Raw genomic sequence first — 26883 nt, 5'->3', positions numbered from 1 at the left:
CACACACACACACACACACACACACACACACACACACACACACACACACCTTTCAGGCAGGGAGATGAGCCTCCAGCCCCAACAGTGGAAGCTGCAGCCTCCTGACATAGTATCTGTTGAAAAGAAAGCAGTGTGTATCTATGGTTATATCTCTGCTCATCTGTATATCTTTGACATGTAGCAAAGCCTCTCCATCTCATCAAGGAACTCCACTGTGGTCTGGGTCTCCCCGGTCCCCAGTGGTGGACTTTGTCAGGTGGGAGGATGCAGTGCTACAGGCTATTTTGTTACAAAACCATCTTCTCCTTTCCCCTCCATCCAACTCAGCATGATCCCTGTGAGCAGGCTCTCACACACTCCCGGGACGGGGCTGAGGCAGAGGCTTCGCTCTATTCTCCCTAACCGTCCGTCCCTTCTGCCTCCCCTGCCACTTAGCAGTTATCCCCCCAGCCATGCCTTCTCCCTCTCTCCCTCGCCATGACATATATTGTGCCTTATTTATGCTGCAAATATAACATTAAACTATCAAGAGAACCACTGTTATGTCTGATGCTTCAGTACTCTGATCTACAAGTCCCATTGTCCTCCCTTTCTGGGAACTCATTGGGTTTTCATGTCTGTGATCTTCCTCACTCGCCCCTTTCTTAGGACAGAAGGAGCCGGGATTCTTATCCCTCCTTTTTATGCAGTGAAGACATAGTCTAGAGAAGGTGGGTGGTTTATATAAATTACATAACACAACAGAAAGCACAGGGACCAGGGCTCAGATGTGTCTACTGCCCTGGGGACGAGGGCCCTTGGCATCATGGGAGCACTCACTAGAGGACTTGTGTGCTTTAAGTGGATGGGGATGGAACAGCGTTTTCAGTGTTTTGTCCCCAACCCCTCCCAACAATTTTTTTTTTTTAAAGACAACGTAAGTTCTATCCTTATGAAGTTTCCAGCATGATTGGGGAATGCACACAGACTGAAAGAGCAGCTTTCTATGATTCTATGAGATCTATGGGTATGGGGGGAAGTTGGTTAGAAGCAGGTGAGAGAGAGTTCCCAAGACAACAGGTAATGCTTAGGAACCGTATGGAGTAAGGTGTAGGGCAGTCACTACAAATTTCTTGCATCTGTGTATTCCTTGATAATTACCACAAGTGAGGAGAGTAAGCCAGGCTGAAGGACTTGACCAGGAGATAGCAGGTGCCTCCGAAGGTTTCTCAGTGGGAATGAAGTGATCTAAGAAGCTGTTTTTGGTTGATGTTCGGTATAATTGACAAATAGGGAGACTGAGTCTCCTTAGGAGAGTGGGAAATACAGTGGTGGTCTTCACTGTGTTGTGGTCAGGAGCACATGGAGGTCCAGAGAGGGAGTTACTGGAAGCCAAATACTGAAGCCAAGATTAAGAGGTTTGAGACTCTGAAGGCAGGGCAGTTTCCCATGTTAGCAGAATTCATTCATTCCAACACCAACCAAAGGAGAGACCAGTCACCTCCATCCTGGACGTAGGAAGCCCTTTCTCGGAGCAGCCTCAGCTCAGACACAGTTGTAACTGGTGATTAGAGAAATAGTAGAGAGGGAAGCCTCAGGGTGGTAAACATTTATTGAGTGCCTGCTCTGTGCTAGATGGAATGCTAGGTGCCACACGTCACTTACTGTTTCCAACAGCCTCTTGATAACAGGAACAGTTGCCTCATTTTATTGATGACGACCCGAGGTTTAGGTTAAGACACTTGTCCAAGGCACACAGTGAAGTGCAAGAGCTGGGATTAAAACTGAGTTCTGTCTGACCCCAGAGCCACTCTCCACAGTGCCCCCTCCTCCCTGCCCCTTGCTCCTCTGGACTTCTGTCAGGTGAGAACAGACAAGGACCTCACTGTGAAGCAGGATCCATTTGCCATAGAAGAACCATCTATGGTCTTGATGCTCCCTCTTAAGAAATGGTGAAACTACAAGATGTAATGATGATGAGTGTCAGGTTCAGTGCCTGAGACCAGCCATGAAACAAAGCTTACAGAAAGGTGCCTGCTAGCTTAGGCTGCATTAATAGAAATGTAATATCTAGAACATCTAGATCAAAACCTGCTCTAATCTACCTATCCAGAGAACGAATTGGTTTGTAGATACCTTACTTTAAGGGGTGGGGTGGGGGGGGCGTGGAGTGGGGGGAAACTTCCTCTTGAATAAAAAAAGAAGAGTGGAAGAATGAAATCTGTCTTCACACCCGTGAAAGGCACACATGAAAGAAACAAGATGTTCTGTGAGACTTAATGAGGTAAACTAAGACCCCTGGGTGGAGGCCACAAGGAGGCGGACAGCAGCTTGGTGCGAGGATAAATCTGTCTGAAGGCTGACTCAGGAGATGGTAAGTTCCCCGGGACTAGGGTGTGTAAGGCTCATCACAGCTAACGTTTTTGAGGACACTTGCTCTGTGTCAGGTCCTGTACTGAATGGATTACAGAAAGTATCTCAAATAATGCTCACCCTAGGAAGTTGCTCCTTTTAACGTTGCCATGTTTTAAGTGAAGAAACTGCAGTTTGAGAGAGAGACAGCTTGCCCAAGGCTGATTCACAGGCTCTTTACATCATGGCACCTCTCCAGCCTAGGCTAGAGAACCACTGAGATGGGGGTGCTGAGAAAGGGATTCTAGGATCAGAAGGGGAAGGGCACCAGATGACTTTGAAGGACCCCTTCCTGAGAGGCAGGTATTTCCTAAGGCAAGATTCTAGTCTCCTGCCCCAATAGGTCAGAGCTAGGCAGAGGTGGGGGGACTACAGGGAGGAGGACAAAATGTCCAACCCCAGTATCCTGTCCTGCCTCTCTGGGACTCCTTCGAGTCGGGCCTTAGGAACCTCCATCCACCTTATCCTTCTTCAAAGAGCTTTAGTCCAGAAATAGGAACTGGCCAGACCAGGCAGTGCGGAGCTGTGGCCACAGGGTGGCAGCAGTGCTTCAGCTATGGAGGACGGCTCCCTAGGCGCAGGTGAGACGGGTCCTCAACTGCTCTGTAGTGAAGATGGAGTCCGTCTATGAGGTTTTGAAGCAATCCTCATTTTCTTTGGGTTCTGAAACCTTTTAGTCTCCTTATGTATCTCACTTTTTACCCACAGGCAAATCTCAGAGTAGTGATTCTATTTGTAAACCCTCCAAGAGGTACATATACAGGGGTGTGAATGGGCTGGGCGACCTTAACTGCACCACCAGTCAGTGGAGGGACCAGGCTGGCTCTTCCTGGCTGTGTCCCTGGCTTTTCACCCCCTCCTGTTCCAGGACACAGTGCCTAGCTCTTCCTGACAGGACTTTTTTTTATGCTTTTATTCTACAATTAGGAAAGAGGAGGTGATCAATTGGAGCTCTCCAACCTGTTGAGGGATTGGGGGTTCTTGAAGGCCCCCCAGGGCCTGGCTCTGACAAAGCGTCTGCAATTAATGATGCTTCTTGAGCTCTGGAGACAGGATTTATGCATCTAATAAAGTCTGTAACTCCAGGCTTGGGGCTGGGGCCGGAGGCTGAGAGCAGGAAGTCCCTGGGGGGCCATGGGAGGAGGGTCCCAGGGGTTCTTAATGGAGCCGTGCATTTCCATTGCCAGCTCTAGATTCTCCCTCAGGCTGTTGTAGGGGTGGGGGACAGGGGGACAGCAGGTATAAGAGGCAGACGTGGCCTTAGGAAGGCAGATGACAGCATGGATTCCAGGCAGGCGGCAGTGCTGCTGGTGGTGCTGCTGTTAATAACAGACTGGGGCCACGCTGCAGGACCAGGGGCCTGGGATGGAGACCAGATCTTCACGGTAAGTTAGCACCACCACCACCCCCCATCCCATGTCACCATTTTTCTCTACCCCAGCTGGAGACTGTGCTCTAGGTGTAAACACTCTAGTAGCCAGGGTCCTCATTGGGTTCTCACATCTGAGGCAATGGCTCCTCGGCCTCCTACAACTTGACCCCGAAAGCCGCATCCTTCTCCTTTGTGATCTAAATGCCGAAGGTCTTTGCCCATCTTCCCTCCTGCATGTCCCTGTACCACAGGAGGAAGACACTGGACCCCGCCCACCGCAGGATGCTCAGACCCCTGGGTCGCTCTTGCGCTCCCTGCTCCAGGCCATGAAGAGACCTGACCGGAGCCCAGCCTTCCTGTTTCAGCCCCAGAGGTGAGCTGAGAGGGACACGGGCCGGGGCAGGAGAGGAGAGGGGGGGCACTAGAAAAGGGAGACTGGACTGACCTACAGCTAAAGATGGCTCTCTCCTAAGGTTTGGCAGAAATACCCGGGGTTCCTGGAGCAACGAACGGCTGAGTCCCCGAGCTGGGGAGGGACTGAGCTCCCCGTTCTGGAGCCTGGCTGCTCCTCAGCGCTTTGGGAAGAAATGACATGTCATCCCTTGATATGTTTGCATGTAAGGCCCACACACAAAAGTGTCATGTGTCCTCCCAAATAAAGCTGCCTCCTGGCTTCTGAATCCAGGTGTCTGTGTCTGAGACTTGAAAGGGCTGGGACGGAGCTCCATCTCCACCAAACTTGCCAGGAATGCAGGTAATAGGGTTCCTGGGAGTCACTGCACCCGGCCTCCTGCCACCAGAAAGGCAGACATGGGAACATGGGGGGAGGCACAACAGGGATGGTGATCTGGCACTAACCTCCTCTGCCATCAACTACTCAGGGAAACAAAGAGCAGGGTTTAAAAATCCAATGAGCAGCACATTTATTCTGGGCTCTAGGAGACAGCTCCCAATTTCATGCTCCCTCATCACAACTAGGAACATGAGGCTGGATCCTGGGCCAGCTGAGGCCCTGTGGCCCCTGGCTCCGGGTCCCATGTCCTCCTCAGCCTGCAGGGAGGCAGTCTGTGTCAGAGGTAGAGATGGTACCTCCAGAGGGTACCAGAGCTGGGCAGATGCCTGGGCTGGGTGCAGGAAGAGCAGGGAGCAAGGGTGTACGTCCATGAGTCCAGCTGGAGATTTACTTGCTGCCTGCCATGATCTTAAGGTACTGCAGGGCACGGCGAGCGGCCTCGCCACGAGCTGCCTCCCTGGTGGTCGCAGAGCCATGACACACGGTAGCTGGCTGTGTGGACAGCTCCACCAGGCACTGGCAGAGTCCACTCAGGCTCAGCTCCTCTGGAGACCAAGAGAGAGGAGAGAGGCAGTGTTGGGTGGGAAGGCAGCACCAGCAGGGGTGCACCCACATCATTGTCATGTCCTCCCCAACTCCTTACACCCATCTGTACTTGCTCTGGTCCAGTCACCCACCATCCCCCGGCCCCCCAACTAGCCATACCAATATCCAGGTAGCTGACATGGAAGGCCTGCTCCTCAGAGAGCTCACTGAGGACACTGCAGCAGGCAGGACCCAGAGCACCTAAGGAGCCCAGGGAGCAGCTTCGGAGAGACAGGATCTTCTCTCCCACTGAATTCCGCAGAGAATCCCAGGTGCAGCCTGGGCCCCGGTTCCGAAGTCCATCCAGGCGGGAGCCCACACTCTGAAAAGATGGAAACAGTGAGAAAGATGTGGCCACGGGCTGTGAGACCAGGCATTTAATAGAAATTGAAAGTCCAAAAAGAGAAAAGCCCAAAGAATGCTTCCTCCAGCGTGCCCCCCCCTCAGTCAATCCCTATATGGCCCCCTCTTACTAGACTCTGGACTGGATAGCCAGGCAGCCTTCCTCCTCCCGGGAAGAACAAAGCCTAGAGGGCCCCTGTCCTGGGCCAGCTCTCCCACCGCACTCACTAGGCAGGCCTACAGCTGAGGCTGAGAGGGGGCCCTAGGAACGTAGGAAAATGGACAGAAGCAAGCCTGGGACCCAGCAAGGCTCACTCCTGAGTCACAGAACCAAATCCCTAGTGCCCAGGCCTGTAACGGAGGATGGCCCACAAGCCACTCACAATGGAGAAGTGATCATCATCAGGCTCTGCCTCATTCCCATCTCGGGCATCCAGAGGCACTGTGTGCACTCGAAGCAGCATTTTGGCCGCAGCATTACGCTTTGCCAGCTTTTTGGAAGTGCCACTGCCTGTGTGTGGAGAAAGGATTACTGGATTATGACTCCCAATAGACCCAGTGCTTTCCACCCAGCTCAAACTTGGGTTGAGGGTCCCCTCGGGAGATATCAATTGAAAGGGGAGCTGAGGACCTGCCATGCACCTGAGAACCTGGCTGTCCAGAAGAGGGGGGAAGGATAGGGTGCAAGGAAGAAGCTGGGAGGAAGGAGCCAAGCTAGAGATCTTATCCAGGAGAACAGGGCTGTAACAGAGAGAGGCTAAGGGCTGCCTGTGGCCCTGGAGTGCTGGGGGATCACAGCTATAAGAACTCCCTTCTGCCCAGTTACCAATCTCAATGAAACGCTCCACTCGGCAGGTCATGGTAAATTCTTTGCGGTGGGCTGGCCCAGATTCTTGGGTCACCGTGTACTCGGGTAACCGCCAGCCCTTCTGCACCACCAGCTCCTTGGAAGGGAGAAACAAGGGTACATAAGACTGAGTGAGAAAATAATCCAAACATCCTCTCCCTGCTACCCTAGGAGCCTCAGATTCCAGGTTAGAAGAAGAATAAAGGTGTGGAAAAGGCCCTCAGAACAGGATAACCATCCCCATAACCTTCCCTCATGGCCCCTGGTTCAAGGGAAGACAGGCATGCACAGGAAATGAGGACGGGGGCACACCTGCAGAGCACCAACAGGGTTGCACTCAGACTGCTGAGGGGAAACGGGGGGCTGCACCTCCATGGGGGTGCTCCTGAAGGAAAAAAGGGCCCAGAGCCAAAGCTGAGGGAGCTGGTTCCTTCTCAGGCTGCCCATGAGTCCTAAGCCTTGTTTTGGTTTCCCCCACTACCATCTCCCCACTTCCCACCAGGTAGGTAGTCAGCTGTCGGTCCAAACATCCAGCCTGCTTCCTTCCCCCTCCCCGACAACTGAGGTCTCCTCCAGTCCCAGGCCCATTTCAATTTTCTGGAACACTTGATCATCACCTCGCCAAGACAGTGGGAGAGGGGCTGTATATCCAGTCCCTGGAAGCACCTGATGGGACTCAAACACAGGACTAGCATGGGGCCAACTCAGAAGAAAATGGTACCTGCAAGACCCTTAAACACAGTCAAACATCATCCGTATGGCTATTTAAAAATCATTAATTGCCTCGTATCCCAAGAGCTTACCAGCTGGTGAAAATTCTTCAAAGTCTGGTCCCCAACTATTCAAGCCTCTGTTTACTCTCAGACTTCCTCATGCCTGACCAGCCTGGGTCCAAGGGCTGAGGACCAAGAGCCAGGACCCCCACCTCCCCCACTCAGGCAATCAGGAGACAAGATACCTGGTTGGGACAGCAGATGGAACAGGAGTAGCAGCCGCTGCAGCAGTAAAAACTGGAACGTCCTCAGGCAATGAAGAGTCTAGGGGAGAAAAAGAACTTCCCGAGGGGAAGGGGGCCTTTGATTCACACCCATGTGGGGGTGGAGGGTGGGGGTAGAGGAAGGGTGGGGGACCCAGGTCCTCCGGATCTGCCCATCCCCTAAGAAAATTCTTCCCACTCAAGCCAAAGTCTCAGAGAAGCTAACCACCAAAGTCTCAGAGAAGCTCTTCCTCCTGGGATGCTTTGCTGCCAAACACCAGATCAAAAAGACTGAGAAAAGGGAAAGGAGGATCTCTGTCTACCCAAGAACCATGGGAGCAACAAACTCCAACCTGAGTGCAGAAGAGGGAAGGACATCTTGATAGAAAGAGGAGGCATGTTGGGGAGCAACTCCCTCTAGCCTCAGCCTCCACCCCTCTCCCTCCCTAGCCTGAGCCCCAAACCACAGCCACAACCCCTCAGTGGGGCTGGCCATTCCCCCCAGAATCCTTCACAGCAGCAGAAGCCCTGGTAGCATCCTGCTTGGGGCCAGAGGAAACTCACAGGAAGAGGCCAGGTCAAGGTGGCTAAGTGTCACCAGGCCAGGTCTAGTGGGCAGAGGGGCTGGTGCAGGGGCCTGGGTTCCTGGCAGGGCCTCTAGGATGCCTCAGCTGTTCCTCCCTCACCTGCTGTCCTCCAGGACCGGCTCCAGCATGCTCCCCCCTTTGAGGTGTTTGAGGGCCACCTCAGCTGCCTTGTGCTTGGCTGCCTTCTTGCTGGGGCCCTGACCTGAGAGAGGGGGTGTGGGCAATACTGGAGGTCACTGGAAGGACAGAAGAGAAACCAGCATCCCACAGCCTCTCTCCTCACAGCCACAGGAGTCAACCAAGTCCCCTCTCACCGACCTCCCCCCTGCCCAAGACTGGAAGTGTTACAATAATTGCTGGAAGGAAGGGCCCTTATCTTTCTATGAGCTCCCCAAATCAAGCCATGCCAGGCCAAACTGCTCCTGAGCTCACACACCTTGGGTGCAGATTCTTTCTCTGCCTTACTTTCCTCTGGGAGCACTTTCTTTTCTCTTAATAAACAGATGCCTGGAAAAATTGGAGGGTAGGCTCTAGAGTCAAAGCCTGGCTCTGCCACTAACTAAGCATGTGACCTTGCACTAGTCATTGAATATCTCTGAGCCTCCATTTCCTCATCTTCAACATGAGGATACTACCACCTACATTACTGGATTAGACTGAGGTTTATGATTAAATAGGAATTTGGTTAAGCATCTAGAACAGAGCCCCAGCACAGCAGGCACTCCCCAATACTTCGCAGAGATTTCGGTTTATCTCCTCTTTTTCCTCTAGGATGATAATGACCTCCCAGGTCACTGTGGCAGTCCTGCTTGTTCCTCTAATTCTCCCAAGCCCTACCCACCTCCTCATAGAACTGTTCTCCCAATCCAGTCAGTGGCCTTTCCCCCTGAAATTTCTTTCCCTTACTGGCCTTGGAAAAAAGGACTGTGAAGAGACTCCGAAAAAAAAAGCCAATGGGGCCCTGTGAACGCACACCCCGGCTAGGCTGCCCAAGCCTTCCTCACCAGTGCAGCTGGTGTCGCCAACGGTGACCCGAAAGGTGAAATTAGGCTGGTGGGCTTGGCCCTCGGCTTTGAGAAGGTCGTACACGGGCGTCTTCCCTATTCTGGTCCCATACTCCTGCAGAAGGCTGATCGGGGTCTTGCCCGGGTTGGCTGCCAGCATTTGCTCTATACTGGGGGTAGGGGCACAGACCCTTATCACACCTCCCCTCTCTGCACCCACCTGGCCAAGCACTGTTTTATCAGACCCAGGCACACTATGGGGAACACAGGGTCCACGAGACCCCAGGCAGTACAGCAGCCATTGGCTGGGTTCAATTTGGAGTAGAGGTGCAGGCTGGGAAAGCGGGGTCCACTGCCCCAGGGCAAGCGGGGAATGCACTGTTCCTGTCTCAGTTAAGGCGGGGATCCTGTACCAGAGGGCAGGTTGGAAGTGCATATACTCTGACAGTTCAGGCCAGGAACCCAGTACCCACCAAGTGTACTAAACGTCGGGGGGGCATACAGCCCAGTGCCCTAGTGCAGTCTGGAAACCGGGCCAGCCCCAAAATATTTCAAGCTGGAGGCAGTGGCCACTGCTCGGTGCATGCTGGGAACCACGGCCCACTACCCCAGTGCTTGTCGGGAAGAACCCTCAGGCCAAATGCATGCTGGGGACGCGCCACTACCCCTCCGAACCGCACCACGCTCTTCGCCCTGCAGCGATCGGCACGAGGCGGCTCACCTGGGCAGCCCGCAGCCCGTGGTAGTGCCGGAGCCCTGCTCCTCTTCACTCATTCCCTCCTCCGTCCCCGCGGGCGCCACCGTGACTGCTGCCTCCACGCGCCCCAATTCACCGCCGACGAGCTAGGGCCGGGGCCAAGCCCGGAGTCGCGGCCGGTCGGGCCCGCCGCGGGGCATGCTGGGATATGGAGTCCCCCGCCCACCCGGTTCCTTCGGTCTCCATCAGGAGGGGAGCTCTCCGCCCCACAAAGCTCCGCGTGGTTCGCCCTCGCGGGCAGCACCTCCTTCTGGGAGGAGCGAGTCTCTCTGCAGTCGCTTCCAGAGCGGAGAGTGTTTTTTTGTTTTGTTTTTTTAATATCGTTCCCGCCTCCTTCCTTCCGCGTCTCCTCTCCCTTGGGCGGGGGGCATGCGTAGAAGCAGAGTAGAAGCGGCTGGGGGCGGGGCGGTAAGGGCTAACTCGAGTCGTGGGGGAAGGAGCCTTCGAATCCTGAGAAAACTACAGAACCCAGGAGTTCGCGCGCCATCTTTGTCGCAGCTGGAGGGGCAGGGTCAAGCATGCACGAGAAGCTCCCCGGCGCAATTGGTTATTCCCGATCGCGATTGCTTGCTCTAGGTGGATTGCGATTGGTTACTTCACCTAAAGGGGCAGGGACAAGGAAAGAGTCAGCTCCCTTGATCCTGCCTCTTTCTTGAGAAAAGGTTGTGATTGGTTTTAGAGACGAGACTGCTGTCGGATCCTTACTCTTTACAGTCTGGGAGGGTGGGCCTTAGAGCGCGGGGGCAGTTGTACATCCAAGTGCATGTCGGACAGTTTCCCCCTCGGCTCTCGGCGTAATCCCCTGGCCTTGGGGCCTTCGTCTCACAGAACCTGCTTCCTTTTCCTGGGTTGTCCTTCACCTCTCTTCCCCCATTAATTGTGCCCGGCAGCCTGTCAGGTTTACGCTTCTTTAAAGCCTTTTTAGAATGGTCCTAATGAACCTTTCTGTAGCTGCCCGGGAGACCTCCTCTGAAACCTGAGAATCAGGCTATAGTGGGACGACAGAATTGGAAGGACTAAGGCACACGGTGGTTTGATTCTCTCTGCCGTGGGTCCTGGGGCTCTCTGGGAAAGAGAAGATGTTGGCCTCTTAAGGACTAATCGACTAATCTGGGTTTCAGAGCTCCATTGCCTCCTCCCCAACGTCTCGTAACCACTGGGCTGAAAGATAAGGGAAAATCTTGTGACCTTGGAGAGAAAGAAATCACGAAAAATATGATTCTAATGAGTGTTCTGAGAATGGGTCAGGGAAGACATGGCTTGCTCTGAGCCCGAGGTGGATGTCCAGAGGAATTTTGGAATGCTAATGAGGGGTCATCCAGGAACATGCGATGGGGACAGAGCATTGAGCTGAATGGATTCCCAATGGGTGGAACTGGAATGGTGACAATTAGGTGATGGAAAGCTAGCAAAATTGGTAATGACAAGGAGAGCAACTCTAGAGCGGGGTTGGGAGGGTGCCCCATCTAAAGGGCTACTGTCTCAGGGTACAGGAGGGAGTTTATAAGACCGGTCATGGGGGGGGGTCTTACGGAATCAGCATAAGGCCGAAGGTGGGAACGCCAGCAGGGAGGTGAGGGGACCAGACGGGCCAGGGACCAGCCTGGAGTACGCCGGATAGCAGCAGCGGGCTCCTTTAAGAGGCCGGCGGCTCCAGCGCAGCATCCCCGCTCAGGGCGTGTCCGTCCCGGGGGGCCAGAGGCGGGGGCCTAGGAAGGAGCGGGAGTTTAAGCCGAGCGGGGACAGGGCTAGGGGTCGGGGGGTGGGGGGAAAAATCTGGGGCGTACACCCGGACACTGCACGAGCATCGCCTGTGACAGCGCCCCGGGTCCAGTCGAGGGCAGCGGGGGGAGGAAAGAAGGAGGAGGAGAAGGAGGAGGAGGAGGAGGCGGGAGCAGCATCCGGAGCCGAGCTGCAGCAGCGCCGCCTTTTGTGCTGCGGCCGCGGAGCCCCCGAGGTGAGAGCCGGGCCGAGTTGTGGGTGGTGGGTGGTAGGGATGGGTCCGGGTCCTGGGATCCCGGTGCCGAGGGAGGGTCGAGATGCAGATATGGTGGGGTGGGGGAAGGTGGAACCGGGATGCTGAGGCTGTGGGGATGGAGGAATTGGGGACCTGGACCCGACGCCTGTGGGGGTGGAAAGGAGGGGAACGGAACGGAGGGACACCGCGGCCCAGCTTGGAGATGAAGGGCCTGAAGAGCTGGAAAGGACTGCATGGGGTGGGGAGATGACTGGGGGACAGATTTAAAGGACAGCGGGAAAGAGACCATCCTCTCCTCCCACTCATCCGCAAAAAGGGGGCGAGGGAAGGAAGACGAAGAGTTTTGGTCCCTGAGAGGGAAGGAAAGGAAGGATAAGGCCTGATGTGCCCACTGACCCCCTCGTCCTCCTCCCACACACACTTACCGGGCTTCACCTGAAGATTATAGGCAAAAAGCACCTGTTCCTGGATGCCCAGGCAGTGGTCGCCCTCCCCTTCCCGCTGTGAAACCGCTAATCCCCTCCAGCTGTGGCATTCACCTTCTCCATCCAGATGTTGCATCCTCCCCTCCCCCATTCATATGTGGCTTTCTCCTTCCTCCTTCTCTCCGTCTCCTCTGGCTCCCCTAACCCATTTCCCCAGCCCAGGCCTTTCTTGGACCTCCTCCCTTTTCCCCACACACTCCTCAAACTCCTTGGCTTAAAAATACGCAAGAAACCTTTCCACAGAGTTGAGACTCCTGATACCATGGCCTTGGCTGAAGGGAGGGAAGCGAAGGGGCCAGAGGCTCTACAGACAGTGGAAGGAAATAGTGGGGTGTCCCGCTTTTTAGCTCCATTACCTGTTCTCTCTTGAGGAGTGGGTGAGCGACCCTTGACCAAGAGAGAGTGCTCATGAGGTCTCACCCCCACCCAGAGTCCTCTCAAGCCAGTCAGTGCCTCCCTCTAAACAACTCACAGTTCCCTTCCAACTAGCAGGATGGACCCCATGGTTCTGGGAACTCTGATTTTCAGCCAGAGGGTTATACTCAGGGAAGAGGTTCATACCACGGGAAGGCGAGCAGAAAGAATTGAGGAAGGAAAGGGCCCTGTGCGCGCCTTGGGCCTTCCTATCCAGACACTGAAGTTCCTCTGAGCTTTAGGGCCTGCTCTCTCCTATCTCACACTTAAAGGTGGAGAAAAGCAGCTGCCCTCTCAAATCTGCCACTCACCCACTTAACAGTGGGGATGAGGTGATGCTAGGAAGACCAGCGGTGCGATGCCTCAACTCCAGCACACATGGAAACACACAACTAAATATCTATCCCCTAACTAAACCCAGTTATGGGCAGAAGAGGCAAGAAATTTAAGTAAGGAAGTGGCTCAGGATTTCCTGGGTGTCCTTACAGCTGAGGATGGAAGAACCCCTCCAAAAAAGAACTGCTGTCTCTACTAGTGGCAAAATGGCTCACTTGTGCTCAACTAGTCTCCCCTGCTTGGGCTGGGGAGAAAGAAGGGATTAGGGAATCAATCCCTTCAGGAGTCCCTGCTGGGACAGGAGTAAAATGTGGAGATGATGGAGCAGGGGAGGCAGGGGCTGTGTCATGAGGGATTGGCCACAGAGACTGGTCTGTCGGCTTCATTTGCTCCCAGAAGGACTAGGGTCGTTTGTGTTGGAGGAGGTGACAAGGAAGCAGGGACACTGTTGCAGATGAGACCAGGATCATCCAGGATAAAGAGCCCTGTCCTTTGGTGTCTTCTTTCTTTGCTCTTTTTTTCCTCTCGTGTTTGTCCACCTCCCTTTCCACCTGTATCATCCCCACTGCCTCTTGCTTTGCAGAGGAGGAAAAGGGAAAGAAGGAATGGGAGTCACATGTATAAACCCCCCACTAGTGCTCATCAGGCACTTTCCACCTGGTTAATGCTTAGAGGGGGCTTCCTGGGTGCCAGTTACTGAGCTCGGAACTTTATTTGAATTATCTCAAAAATGTTCATAATAGGACTAAGAGTTAGGTAGTGTTATCTCTGTTTTAGGGATGAGGAAACTGAAACTTAAGTAATCTGTTCAAAGTGAAAAAATCAGCATGTGGCTAGAGCTTAGGGTCTGTTGGACCTACAGCCTGTGTTCTTACCCTATACAGAGGGTGCCAAAACAATGTATGAACATTTTAAGAAAGGAAAAAACTATTAAAATTGTAATACTCAATATATACTGATAACAAAAGATGAATACAAGTTATGTGTATATGTATTTTTTGGCACCCTTAGTATATTGCATTACCACTGTGTGACATAGATACCTCTGTCCCCATTGAGAGCTGAGAGAACTGAGGTTTGTTAAGAAGTCTCACACTCCAGGTTGCCCCAATGGTCAGGAGCAGAGACAGGATGTCAACCAAGCCTCTCTGATTTTCAGGTCATCCACCCTCTCTCTATAGCACACTGTCCCAAGCTAGGATAGGGATGGATGGACACTCTGTTATTTTTATTTCCTCTTTTTCAATTTAAAATAGATTTTTGAATTTCTCATTTTAAAACAATTCAAAGTCATTACTGAAATATTAGAAAATATAGATAAGCCACAAGAAGATAAACACACACCATTCCACCTACCTAGAAAATGTTACACTTCGGTATCTATCCTTCAAGATCTTTTAAAATGCACGTTCAGCTCAGGAACTATTTGTTAAAATACACTGAACTTCTTCCAGGTTCTCCTGAGGTCCTGAGCAGGAGACACCCTTCATGAGCCCCTGTGGCCCATCATATCTTGCTCCTACCCTCTCCTTCCCCTCAGAACTTAAAAGGGCAGGGCTGAGGGGGTGGTCCTGAACCATGTTGGCAGGGGATGGGGGAAAGAGAATTAGGCCTTCCCCTGAGTCAGAGGAGGTGGGATGGCAGGATTTGCTGAGGACGGACAAAGGATCTGGTAGAGGAATGACTGGGTACTCTTAACACACCACTGCTATTATGACCTGGTTACCCTAAAACCTGAAATCAAGATTTGTCTTGGGGAAGTGGAAGGTCAGAGACCAAGTCTCTTTTTCTGGTCAGACAGAAGACATGGTCTCTCCCAGAATCCACAAAAAAACACCTGATTTCCAGCCAACTAGGAAGGCCAAGTGTTCAGGGCATTCCCTACATTGTCGTACTTAACCCTCACCACCCCATGCAGTAGGGCTGGGAGTTTCATGGAGGTTCCATTCCTTAAGCTAATTTGTGGCAAAACTGAGGTTGTAGTTCTGATCTCTCCAAATCCAAACCTGACTTTTTTTTTTTTCCTAAGCAGTACTTCCCTCCTCTCCCCCAGCCCCTTCACTGCCCACCCTGATGAAAGATGTGGTGGCCACTAGGGGTCTCAGGGCTTGACCTGTATGAGGCTGGGGGCCTGGATTTAGGGATGACCTCCAGTTTTCCCCAGGTTCTCAGAAGGCATTTCCCCCTCATGAGGGCACTGAGAAAAGCTGTAGTTCTTTCCATCTGAGAAGAACCCTGGGGCCAGGACCATGGATTTGATAAGAAGCAAAACAAAAACAAGCTGCGTCCAAGTGGCCAAGAGGCATGGCCAGGAGGGGTCAGAGCCCTTCATCCTCTCAGCATCTCAAAGCCTGCAGAGGTGGAACTAGCATTCCAAAGTCTTGGGTCTCCTTTCCCCTGTTAGATCTCCCTCCCTACCTTACTCAAGAGAGAAAGGGAATCTTCCTCCTTTTCCTGAGTGCCAAGTGAGGTGCAGGACAGTGGCTAGTGCTCTGTGAGAGCCCAAGATTTAGACAGATGGCCTGGCCTCTCAACTGAGCCCCCATGACAGCCCAACAAGCAGCTTGGCATTGAGATTCTGCTGTTAGGACAGGAGGGAGAAAGAATTCAAAGGGTTCCCTTGCCACGGGCCTGCAGCATCTCAGGCAGGAGAACCTAGGAGGAGAAATTAAACGGGGAAAGTAGGTACTCCCTGCCCCCACTCCACTTTTACAGTCTCCTGAGGGGCACTCTGGAAACCAACACCAAAGCAGAGAATCTGGTAGCTGAAACGGAATGAGGGCCTCCCAGGATGTCCAAAAAGCCTCTTCCCTGGAAGATATATAGTTTAGGGACCACTCTGTCCCCTCACCCAATCAGAAGCAGAGTTCTGCAACAGTAAGCACTTGGTAAATATGGTGGACAGAATGACTGCCAGAGATATCCACCCCCTCCTGTCACATCTCAGCCCTTCCCCCATGCTCTGCATAATTGATGGCCGGGGAGATAGCTCCCCTCCCCCAGGCTGACCGAATGTCTGGGTTAGGGGCTCCTAGCCATGATATTCCTCCAAAGCCCTGGCGCCAAGGCCCGGCTGGGGGACAGTGGGACACAGCTGGCAAGTCAGAGAGAAAGGAGACAGAGAAGGGGTGTGTGCTGGGAGAGAGTAATCTCCAGTTGACTATAGCTCCCTGGGGCCTCAGCTTTCTCCCCATTCCTTCAGGTCAATCTGGAAGAGTTGTGTTAGCCTGAGAACCAGGGTGAGGGTGGACTGAGCCTGGCCAGATTCCCTTCCTTTTGCTCTGTCCTAACTCTCTTCAGCTGCTCCCATTGCCGTAAAGGACAAACAAGTGAAATGGCTTCTTCCTCTCTCCCCAGTTGCTGGCCCTGGATACCAGAGGGCCCTCTGGGGAAGCCTGGTGAACTGGAGGGAGGCTCGGCTGCATGTCACCCTCTCTATGCCTGAACCACCTAGTTGCCAAACACCAGATGAAGGCTGAAAAATCCCTTTAAAAAGCCAAGTGTGGTGCCTACTCAAGGCTGAGCTGCTAAACAACACGAATCGGGGAGGTCATAGGTGATCTCCGTGTTTTTCAGTCCCTTCTTTTTCTCAGTGTCCTCTCTGCTTTTCAGTCCATCCTTCTCAGGTTTGACTCTCCTTGGCTTCACGCTGTCTCGGTCTCTGTGTATCGCTCAGTGCGTCCCTCCCTCTCTATGCCTGCCGTCCTTTCTATGTTTATTCTCCCAATCTCCCGATTTCCTGCTTTCTCTGTGGTACTGCACCCCCAATGCCAACCTAAGTCCGCTCTACATCATCAATTGCTCTGCCTCCACTCGCGCCCCAACCGAAGATCTGCATGTGGGATCGAGGGAGGTATGGGCGGGAGGAGAGCACAGGTGCGGCTGGGAACCCGGGTCCACGCCTGCGATCCCCGCAGCCATCCCAGCAACCAGCACGTGGGCCAGCCCGGGTCAGGGGCGGGGCGCAAGCTCAGCCCCACCCCCGCCACCGCTGCTCACGTGACCATGGGCTAATCTTGTCCTGGTGACTTCACGCGCCGCCTCGGGCCCAGTCGTCATGGTTACGCCGCAGCGCCCAGCGCTTCCCCCAACCCGCTGTGTCGCCTCCCCTTACCCACCCGTACCCCCCGCCCCAGCCCCGCGCCACGTGACCGCCGGGAAGAAGGTCGGGAAGGGGGAGGGGGCGCTGGGGCCGTAACCCCTTCCTCTCCGTCTAGAATGGCCCTTACTTGGGTTTCTAACGGGTTAGCAAGCAGCCCTGGCTTGTGCTCGATCGCCAATCGCACCGTCCCGCCTTGCTAGCCTACCCTGGGAGCGCCCGAGAGCTCGGCCTGTGTTTTCAGTGGTCCAGAAGGGAGGTCCCGCTTGGGGGGCGCAGGAGACAGCCCTCGGGTCCTCCAGATGAAATTAATTCTCTAGCTTATTGGCACGTTACTTGGCCTGTGTTTGTCATTTGCATACAGTGTACATCTAACCTCTTGAGCCGCTGATATCTCGTGGGATATGTTGGTGATTCGGAGGCTGGACCTGAATGACTTCAGCTTTCCAAGCCTCTGTTTTCTCAAGAATATAAAGGGAAATGAGAATATCTTCTTCACTGGTGGTTCTGACTAATGAGGGAACTAATGCATAGGTAGTGTAGATACTGTCCTTCTGATGATCCTCTGGATTGGGTAGAGCAGTGGTCCCACCTTACTAAGCACCTGCCTGTGTGCCAGGTTGCTGTTCGAAGCCCTGGAGTCCCATGCGAAATCATAGCTCTCAGAGGAGCCAAACGCCTGACCACACTGCGTCCAGGATAAGGGAGGTCATGATAGGAAGCACAAGGGGCTGTGCCAGCCCAGAAGGGACAGTAACTCAGAGTAGCTGGGCCAGGGAGGAAGACTTCAAGATGAAGTGAAATTGGAAGGTAAGAGATTGGGGGTGAGAAGCACCTTCCAGGCAGAGGACACCCAGGGACCATGCTTGAGCCTCTTCTGGCTAAGTATTCCTGGGCAGGTTATTTAATAATACCTCTGTCAAATGGGAAAGGATGCCTACCTTAGAGTTTTGTTTTGAGGATTAAATGAGCTAGCTAATAATGTGTCTATAACAGAGGCTAACATTCATAGTATGCCTTCCACGAGAGTTAGTTAGCCATTCTCATTAGGCGCTCTGGCACAAAAACCTGATGTAACTGGTGTCAGGCTTAGTTCTGTATAGCCTGGGTACCAACAGCAGTGGGAGATGAGGCTGGGAAGGGGACAGAACATGGACGTGAGGCGGCTGGATGGACCAAGAGCAGTAGGGACTACTAAAGGGTTTGAAGCAGAAGAGGCAATTAGTTTGAAGCAATTTGTGTTTTAGATCGTTCTAAAGGCTGGTGGAAAATGGGGTGGGGGCCTCAGAAGAACTTGAAAACCATTTAAGAGAGCGTTGTCCTGGACCAAGTGACACAGCTAATGAGGCCTGAATTAAGGAACTAACGAGGGACTAGAGAAGAGAGACTAGAACAGTGTGTCAGAGCTTTTCAAATGTGCCAGGCATAATATGAATTGCCTGAGGTGCTTGTTCTATAGGCAGATTCCAGGCCCACCTCACACCCACTGAAAAAGTCTTTGAGAGGCCTGGAAATTAAGTGTTACAAGAGCTGAGACCATCAGAGGTGCCAGACCTCAATGCTGATCTGTGTTATCACCTGCCCTTTCTATGTGTACATTCCTGCCAACCATATCCTGGTGTAATTCAGAGGCTGATGCAGTTGGTTAAGGAAGGACCCTACTATGAGGAACAGTTAGAGGATTGCTGTCCTCAGGTATCCTCACATCTTAGGATTTGGTAACTGACTAGATGTGGAAGGAGATGGGAGAATAGAAGGACCCCCGGTGTCAAGCTCTGGCCGAGTTTGGTACAGGTTGAAGAATTGTCTCTGCCTGGTAGCTACTTTATCCCTTTGCATAGTTGGAAAAATTGAGGCTCAAAGACAGCTGGCCAGAATTCACGCAGCCAGTAAGTGCAGTGGCAAGGCAGGATTCAGATTTTTTAATGGTTGCTTTTTAAATAACATCCAGCTATGAATTGGGACAAATCTTCATTATCTGGAGAGCCGGGTCTGAGGTTGGGGAGCTGGGGATGGGGCAATGGAGAAAGAAGAGACAGGGTCTTCTCTGACCCCTGAAGGAGCAGCTGGACCTATGCGGGTGGGGCTAAGCAGCCTGGAGGAGTAGGCGACAGTTTGTCCTGATACAGCTTCTGCACCCCCATTGGATGGTTCTGCTTTGTTCCCCAGCTGTGATGGGGGGGGGGGTAGTGGAGCTGACGGGTGACAGCTTTCACTTACCATGGAGAGGCCCAGGTGTATACCTGTGAGTACCCTGATAGGAGACCAGATGTGAGCCCTGAGTGTGCCTCAGGATGACTCTCACCTAAGTAGTGTTCCTGCTATGGTCTCAATTGTATCGTGTAAGTATGTGAGTGTGAGGCCCAGGTGCATCACCCGTATGTAGGAAGCCCAGGAATGTCATCTGAGAGTGACTGAGCAGCACCGAGTGTTACCAGTGTCACTTGTGTGTGCTTCAGTGTGAGGGAACACTAGGTGTGTTACTTTTGTGTGCCTAAGGTTGAGACTCTGAAGGTGTATATCTGAGACCTTTATATGATGGTGTGCATGTGAGCCTCAAGTGGAAGAAATATGTGCTCCTGAGGCAAATTACAAAAATCTTACATGGAGAAGGGACTGTTCTAGTACCATGATATTTGAATTTGAGACATATTTTACCAGTATGTACCTGAGCAGGGCTGTTACCTGTGTCTACCTAAGAATGATACTCAGGTATGTTACCTGTATACCTGAGTAAGGAAGACTCGTGTTACTAATAGATGCTTGAGAGGAAGCATGTGTATCAGGTGTCCTAAGATGGGTTCCAGGTGAAACTTGGAGGGGATAGGTACCTAAAGGTGAGTGAGGCTCAAGTGTTATTTCCAGTAGGGAGCCCAGCTTCCCAACTCGTGTCATGCCTCTACCTCTAGGGTGAGCTTTCTGAGCTGGCATACCTGTGGCTTTGACTGTTTCTCCCTCCTTTCTTCCCACAGGGCCCACCGCTCACCACCACACTGGGGCCCAGAGGCCATGGCCTGCCTCCATGAGACCCGCACACCCTCCCCTTCCTTTGGGGGTTTTGTGTCCACCCTAAGCGAGGCGTCCATGCGCAAGCTGGACCCAGACACTTCTGACTGCACCCCTGAGAAGGACCTGACGCCTACCCAGTGTGTACTTCGAGATGTAGTGCCGCTGGGTGGACAGGGCGGGGGTGGGCCCAGCCCCTCCCCAGGTGGAGAGCCGCCCCCTGAGCCTTTTGCCAACAGTGTCCTGCAGCTACATGAACAAGATGCAGGAGGCCCAGGGGGCGCCACTGGGTCCCCTGAGAGTCGAGCGTCCAGAGTTCGAGCAGATGAGGTGCGGCTGCAGTGCCAGAGCGGCAGTGGCTTCCTGGAAGGCCTCTTTGGCTGTCTGCGCCCTGTCTGGACCATGATTGGCAAAGCCTACTCCACAGAGCACAAGCAACAGCAAGAAGGTAGGCTTTGTCCTCGTGGGGGCTCTCTCCCTGTCTCCCTGAGCCCGAGATCTGTTGGACAATCCCACCTAAGTTACCTGATGACCCTCTCTCCCCAGAGCCTGGCCCAAGCCCCTTATCCATCCATTAGCCACTGATTTCCCAGCGTTTTAGGCCACTCATTCATTAGGCTTTCCCTGTCCCCTCAAACCTAGTTGTCTTGGCCTATTTTGCTTACTTTTTTGCCTCACCCTGTTTGAGTCATTTCAGGCAACCCAGTGCTCTCTCCCGTGCCTGCACACACAAGGCCCTGAGTGTGGCTCTCTCTAAACCTGTGGTACTGTGCCTCTTGTCCACAGACCTTTGGGAGGTCCCCTTTGAGGAAATCCTGGACTTGCAGTGGGTGGGCTCAGGGGCCCAGGGTGCTGTCTTCCTGGGGCGCTTCCATGGGGAGGAGGTGGCTGTGAAGAAGGTACGAGACCTGAAGGAGACTGACATCAAGCACCTGCGAAAGCTGAAGCACCCCAACATCATTACCTTCAAGTAAGGTCCAGGGCAGGGGCTGGGGACACTGTGCTGAGGGCGAGGACCTACTTGGGCAGCTGGGATTTACCCCCACCCTTTTTAAAGGAGACACCCAATGGGTAGGAATGGGGGTTCCAGTGTGAATCACGTGAGTGCAGGGCTGGCTTCATACCATTGTGTTTGGCCCCCAGAGGTGTGTGCACCCAGGCTCCTTGCTACTGCATCCTCATGGAGTTCTGCGCCCAGGGCCAGCTGTATGAGGTACTGCGGGCTGGCCGCCCTGTCACCCCCTCCTTGCTGGTTGACTGGTCCATGGGCATCGCCGGTGGCATGAACTACCTGCATCTGCACAAGATTATCCATAGAGACCTCAAGTCCCCCAAGTGAGTAAGCCAGCAAGCACGGAGAAGCTGCCGTGCATGGTCTCTGCAGGCGACCCCACCCAAGTCAGTGTGGCCATCTACCTTCTTCCAGACCCTGGCCTAAGTCCATGTGGCCATCTCAGAAACCCCTCCCAGTGACAGTCCTATCTCGGGAGGGCTGTGGTGAGCCCCCTGCCTCTGAGTATCCCAAATGATTTCAAACAGAAAGGTAGAATTGCTGCAGCTAGATGAGGTGTGTGGAGGGGCCTGGACCCCAGCTGACTACACTCTTTACCAGCATGCTTATCACGTACGACGATGTGGTGAAGATCTCCGATTTTGGCACTTCCAAGGAGCTGAGTGACAAGAGCACCAAGATGTCCTTTGCAGGGACAGTAGCCTGGATGGCCCCTGAAGTGATTCGCAATGAGCCTGTGTCTGAGAAGGTCGACATCTGGTGAGGGCCAGGCTGAGGACTGAGAATAGCAGGTGGCCAGCACAGGGAGGGTGGGAGGGAGGGGGGCTCCCAGGGTCTGAGTGCAAGTGAGGTGAGTCTGTAGGAGCAGGTTCCCTGGAGGGAGCACCTCCCAAGCAATGCTCCCCTTCATCCTCAGGTCCTTTGGTGTGGTGCTGTGGGAACTGCTGACTGGTGAGATCCCCTACAAAGATGTAGATTCCTCAGCCATCATCTGGGGCGTGGGAAGCAACAGTCTCCATCTGCCTGTGCCCTCCAGCTGCCCAGATGGCTTCAAAATCCTGCTTCGCCAGTGCTGGTAAGGGTGGCCTGACCAAGCTGGGAAGCAAAGGAGTGTTGCTGAAGGTTAGCCAGCACCTAGAATCCAGGCCCAGAATCCTGAACAGGGAGACAAGAGCTTCCAGATATGGCTCTCGAAAATCCCAGGATTGCCTATAAACCCAGACTACAATGTAAGAATGAGAGATGGACTGACCAGTAATCTGCAGGGGTGCGTTAGATTCACACACAGACTTTGTGTGACCTTAGGCAAACACTATCCCCATTTCCTTACGTGTAAACAGGGATAAGAGTATCTGCTCCACAGGGCTGCTGTGAAGCACCTGAGGGGCTGGCAGCTTCGCCAAGCATGTTGGTTGAGCCACAAGTAGACTGCCTTCCAGCACAGGAGGGAAGAGCCCTGGACCCTTAGTTCCAAGCCAGCCCTGAAGGAAGGCTGAAGATTTCTAATCCTTGGTTAAGCATTTCTTAAGTGTTTCTTTTAATGGAGTCACTCAGAAAAAGTTTTTGTTTTTGGCAAACAAGTTGGAAAATAGGATTAAACAGGTTTCCTTACTGCAGGACTCTGATATGCTCAGAGTATAACATTTCCTAGAGATAGTTGACCAGGGAATTCTTTTGTCACAGACTACGATCTAGGAGTGGAGTCTCCGGAACACCCTTTGGGAAAGGATGCTATAGTGCCTTTCTGGTCCTCCTTGAAATTCTTTTCCCCCAACTCCATTCCCTCCAGGAACAGTAAACCACGAAACCGTCCATCATTCCGACAGATCCTGCTGCATCTGGACATCGCCTCAGCAGATGTCCTCTCCACACCCCAGGAAACTTACTTTAAGTCCCAGGTGTGCTGTGGGAAAATGAACACCTCAGCTCCCTCTGAGGAGATGCCTTTTGAGGGGAGGCTGGGAAGGGTTCATTGCGATAGAAAAGATGAGCTCTTGGAGGGCTGAGACCCAGTCTTGGTCAAGTGTATGTCCACTCCTAGTTCCGACACACACAATCTGCAGCAGTGCAGGCACCTGCAGAGGCTTCTGCAGGTCTGCTGGGTGAAGGCATGACCCTTACCCCTCATTGTCTCTCCACCCCCAGGCAGAGTGGCGTGAAGAGGTAAAGCTGCACTTTGAAAAAATTAAGTCAGAAGGGACCTGTCTGCACCGCTTAGAAGAGGAACTGGTGATGCGGAGGAGGGAGGAGCTCAGGTGTGTGCCTATGTTTGGAAAGGTGATTTTACCAACAGCAGGGACTGTGGACCAGTTCCCAGAGACTGGGATCAATTATGGCACCAGGTGAAGCCAGTTCACCCGAAGGACTCTTCTGCCCATTACAGACATGCCTTGGACATCAGGGAACACTACGAACGGAAGCTGGAGAGAGCCAACAACCTGTATATGGAACTTAATGCCCTTATGTTACAGCTAGAGCTCAAGGAGCGGGAGCTCCTCAGGTAATGACCACACGCCCTTATGCACCCAATCCCATCTTGATGGAGCTGTGCCTGACTCAGATCCTACTGATCCTGGGCCCCCCTTCCTGGTCACATGCCCAACTGAGGTGGTGTCTGTCTTTAGGAGGGAGCAAGCTTTGGAGCGGAGGTGCCCAGGTCTGCTGAAATCACACCCTTCCCGAGGCCTCCTGCACGGGAACACAATGGAGAAGCTCATTAAGAAGAGGAATGTCCCACAGAAACTATCACCCCACAGCAAAAGGTGGGACCAGAGTGAAGTGCCAAGGTTCGAGAAGGGCAAAAGGGATGCTGGAGCAGCAGGAAGACTTAATATTTACATGGGGAGAGATGCTTTGTACTACCCAAGGTCAGGGAATGCTTTCACTTGATAGTATCATTTGTTAACCTCCAACTTATTTCCCTCTCCCACCAGGCCAGATATACTCAAGACGGAGTCTTTGCTACCTAAACTAGATGCAGCCCTGAGTGGGGTGGGTCTTCCTGGGTGTCCTAAGGGTCCCCCCTCACCAGGACGGAGTCGCCGTGGCAAGACCCGTCATCGCAAGGCCAACGCCAAGGGCAGCTGTGGGGACCTGCCTGGGCTTCGTGCAGCTGTGCCACCCCATGAACCTGGGGGACCAGGAAGCCCAGGGGTGTTAGGAGGGGGACCCTCAGCCTGGGAGGCCTGCCCTCCAGCCCTCCGGGGGCTCCACCATGATCTCCTGTTACGAAAGATGTCTTCATCGTCCCCAGATCTGCTGTCAGCAGCACTGGGAGCCAGGGGCCCAGGGGGAGCTGGGGATCCTGGCTCACCACCTCCAGCCCGGGGTGACACCCCCCCAAGTGAGGGCTCAGCGCCTGGCTCCACCAGCCCGGATTCACCTGGGGGAGCCAAAGGGGAGCCACCTCCACCAGTAGGGCCTGGTGACGGTGTGGGGCTGCTGGGAACTGGAAGGGAAGGGACAGCGGGACGGGGAGGAAGCCGGGCTGGGTCCCAGCACTTGACCCCAGCTGCACTGCTGTACAGGGCTGCTGTCACCCGGAGTCAGGTAAAGTATGGGATGATTTCTGAGCTATTCCCTTCTTTATTCTCCCAGAGATCCAAGTCCTTAACTCACTTCTCATTATTAGGTTGTTGATCTTAACCCATTCCCTACTTAACCCTTTATAACTATATTCCCTTCTCCTGGGCCCTATCTTCATACCCTTTCCCACTTTTGACCAGCGCACTAATCTCTCCTGCAGAAACGCGGCATCTCCTCAGAGGAAGAGGAAGGAGAGGTAGACAGTGAAGTCGAGCTGACATCAAGCCAGAGGTGAGTGATGGACTATAGGAGATAATGGCCTTCTTTTGCTTCCTGGGTTGCAAGATGCAGTCAAGCTGTGGTGTCTCTCCAACATATAGGTGGCCTCAGGGCCTGAACATGCGCCAGTCACTATCTACCTTCAGCTCAGAGAATCCATCAGATGGGGAAGAAGGCACAGCTAGTGAGCCTTCCCCCAGCGGCACACCTGAAGTTGGCAGTACCAACACTGATGAGCGGCCAGATGAGCGGTCTGATGACATGTGCTCACAGGGCTCAGAAATCCCACTGGATCCACCTGCTTCAGAGGTGGTTCCTGGCCCTGAACCCAGCTCCTTGCCCATCCAGCACCAGAACCTCAGAGGGGAGCAGGTGAGTCAGTCACAGAAACAGCCAGGTATGAGACAGGGAGCAGATACCTAGTCATTTTGAGCTACTGGGGAGATAAGATGCAGAGGCCAGAAAGATAGGCTTTCGCCTTCAAGTCACTCAGTATCTGAGCTTGTTTCCACCAGTACTAAAGACCAAATACCCACATGGAATGAAGTGTACAGTACAGAACTAGTATGAAAAGTATTTTAGTAGGATTGCTTACAAGGTAGCCATAAATTGCAGCGCGGGAGGAATGCTGAAATGAAATCTGGTGACTTTGAAAATGACCTGAGCTACAAAATCTGGAAGCAGTAAAGTCAATAAGCTGGTATTAAAGACCTCAGTTGAAGGATCCTGAAGGAATCTAGTTGTACTGCCAAGAAATGCCGAGCCTCACATCCCATTGCATGTCTACTCTTCTTCACAGGGCCCTCCCAATTCTGAGGACTCAGACTGTGACAGCACTGAACTGGACAACTCCAACAGTGGCGAAGCCTTGCAACCCCCAGCCTCCCTCCCTCCATGAAAGCCACTCTAATTCCTGTACATAGAGAAATATTTATATAAATAATATATATGCGCCACATAATCAGCAAAGACAGGGCTGTCCCAGCCTTAAGTTAGGCTCAAGGGAGACTGACCCCTGACCAATTCACTTGATATACTCTAGGGACACTGGCAGCTGTGGAAATGAAGGACAAGGACTGCCCTAGAGCTGTGGTAAGGGCAAACTGGCCCCTTCCTGCTTCACCCCATTATGTTCAGCAAGTGGTCAGGCAATAGGAAAGCCCGACTTTGCTTCCTATGTTCCTCTATATCCTTTCCTCCCCAAACCCTGGGGAGAAGGAAAGGGAGCCACTTAACTGCACTTTTTGTTTTTCCGTTTACTGTTTACACATTTTGCACTTGGGAGGAGGGAGACTAAGGCTGGGTCCTCCCCTCTGAGGTTTCTCAGGTGGCAATGTAACTAATTTCTTTGTCCCTCCATTTCTCTGCCCAAGCCCTGGCTTAGGGTCTAGGGGGAGGTTAGGAGATTGGGAAAGCATGTGATGGCTCAGGCTAAAGAACTGGGGTGTTGTTTAAGTCCCTGCTTTTATCTTGGTGCTTGATTGGGGTGGGGACTGTCATATTGTAACCCCTGTGAAAAACCTTGAAATATAACCAACTCCATGCAGGCCCAGCTGTTGAGGGTTTTCTTGGTGAAAATACGGGGTTGCACACATGGTTTTAAATAGGAGCCTTAGGCTCCAAACTTTATCTGAAGGCTCTAGACAAGTTACTTCTTTTATGTTTCTCTAACTAAATGAATATCACGTTAAACCTTCACTCCAACCTTCTAAATTTATCTGCATAAATGGGAGCAGGTAACTCTTTCTGAAGGATTTTAGGACAAAAGACCTTAAAACACCCATTCTTAATATGGCGAGGTCTGTAAATGAACAGCTACTAAAAACCAGACACTGAAGTTTTTAGCTTGGACAAGGAGCTAGACACTCCCATTACCCTGAATCCCAGTTAGACACATACCCACCTGCCTCCATGTGTGTCCTTCACCCACCCCACCTCCCACTCCCCCCACCAAGTGGATGTGCTTGCCTACTCTTTGCAGACTAGTCCCAGGAAAATGTGTAACCCTCAATCTTTGGAACCAAGGACATAGCCAGCTTGCTATAGCTATTAGGTCACTGCAATGCAGGCTCAAGGGAAAATCGCATCAAGGGCT

General features: G+C 52.9%; 3 protein-coding genes across 8 annotated transcripts in view; 2 read left to right on the top strand and 1 right to left on the bottom strand.

Annotated features, from left to right (window-relative positions):
* NPFF (neuropeptide FF-amide peptide precursor) overlaps positions 1-4447 on the top strand; it is a 9157-nt gene extending 4710 nt beyond the window's left edge. Inside the window, exons 1-3 of one of the 3 annotated variants that reach the window (XM_019659776.1) lie at positions 7-3776; positions 4015-4136; positions 4237-4447. In XM_019659776.1, the coding sequence (XP_019515321.1) occupies positions 3672-3776; positions 4015-4136; positions 4237-4354 (345 nt within the window). In that variant the 5' untranslated portion in view covers positions 7-3671 and the 3' untranslated portion in view covers positions 4355-4447. Of the gene's footprint in view, positions 1-6; positions 4137-4236 lie in introns of those variants that run through there. The other 2 variants (XM_019659775.1, XM_019659773.1) reach the window with 2 other exon arrangements.
* A 214-nt stretch (positions 4448-4661) lies between these two features.
* Positions 4662-10157, bottom strand: TARBP2 (TARBP2 subunit of RISC loading complex). 3 transcript variants are annotated; one of them, XM_019659721.1, is made up of 9 exons: positions 9619-10157; positions 8898-9067; positions 7993-8095; positions 7289-7384; positions 6643-6715; positions 6310-6427; positions 5867-5994; positions 5262-5463; positions 4662-5101 (listed from the first exon to the last, which is right to left on the bottom strand). In XM_019659721.1, exons 1-9 carry the CDS (start codon positions 9669-9671, stop codon positions 4944-4946), a joined length of 1101 nt encoding a protein of 366 aa, XP_019515266.1. In that variant the 5' UTR covers positions 9672-10157; the 3' UTR covers positions 4662-4943. The 3 variants fall into 3 exon arrangements, with proteins under 3 accessions (XP_019515266.1, XP_019515267.1, XP_019515268.1); XM_019659722.1 differs by lacking the exon at positions 9619-10157 and adding an exon at positions 9371-9542; XM_019659723.1 differs by lacking the exon at positions 7993-8095 and having other exon boundaries at positions 7289-7367; positions 9619-10013.
* Positions 10158-11384: 1227 nt separating this feature from the next.
* On the top strand, positions 11385-26340 carry MAP3K12 (mitogen-activated protein kinase kinase kinase 12). 2 transcript variants are annotated; one of them, XM_019659693.1, is made up of 15 exons: positions 11385-11611; positions 19939-20112; positions 20212-20420; positions 20759-20942; positions 21116-21307; positions 21585-21743; positions 21901-22059; positions 22774-22882; positions 23130-23239; positions 23368-23484; positions 23609-23746; positions 23918-24533; positions 24730-24800; positions 24890-25160; positions 25588-26340. In XM_019659693.1, the coding sequence occupies exons 2-15, from the start codon at positions 19976-19978 to the stop codon at positions 25684-25686; spliced, it is 2571 nt and encodes an 856-aa protein (XP_019515238.1). In that variant the 5' UTR covers positions 11385-11611; positions 19939-19975; the 3' UTR covers positions 25687-26340. The 2 variants fall into 2 exon arrangements, with proteins under 2 accessions (XP_019515238.1, XP_019515237.1); XM_019659692.1 differs by having other exon boundaries at positions 19939-20420.
* The last annotated feature ends 543 nt before the right edge of the window (positions 26341-26883 follow it).

This window comes from Hipposideros armiger, unplaced genomic scaffold (genome assembly GCF_001890085.2).
Source record: "Hipposideros armiger isolate ML-2016 unplaced genomic scaffold, ASM189008v1 scaffold_303, whole genome shotgun sequence".
NCBI lineage: Eukaryota > Metazoa > Chordata > Mammalia > Chiroptera > Hipposideridae > Hipposideros > Hipposideros armiger.
Note: the sequence above shows the minus strand (reverse complement) of the source record. Positions and strands in the feature narration are given on the sequence as shown.

What these genes read in the sequence shown, in the direction of transcription:
- MAP3K12 (XM_019659692.1), top strand. Translation starts at nt 19,976, where the DNA reads ATGGCCTGCCTCCATGAGACCCGCACACCCTCCCCTTCCTTTGGGGGT. An exon ending in CCCAACATCATTACCTTCAA is followed by an intron (nt 20,943 to 21,115) that starts GTAAGGTCCAGG and finishes TTTGGCCCCCAG; the next exon opens with AGGTGTGTGCACCCAGGCTC. An exon ending in AAGGAGCGGGAGCTCCTCAG is followed by an intron (nt 23,485 to 23,608) that starts GTAATGACCACA and finishes GTCTGTCTTTAG; the next exon opens with GAGGGAGCAAGCTTTGGAGC.
- TARBP2 (XM_019659721.1), bottom strand. Translation starts at nt 9,671, where the DNA reads ATGAGTGAAGAGGAGCAGGGCTCCGGCACTACCACGGGCTGCGGGCTG. An exon ending in ACGGGCTGCGGGCTGCCCAG is followed by an intron (nt 9,068 to 9,618) that starts GTGAGCCGCCTC and finishes CCCTACCCCCAG; the next exon opens with TATAGAGCAAATGCTGGCAG. An exon ending in GGAGCGTTTCATTGAGATTG is followed by an intron (nt 5,995 to 6,309) that starts GTAACTGGGCAG and finishes CTCCACACACAG; the next exon opens with GCAGTGGCACTTCCAAAAAG.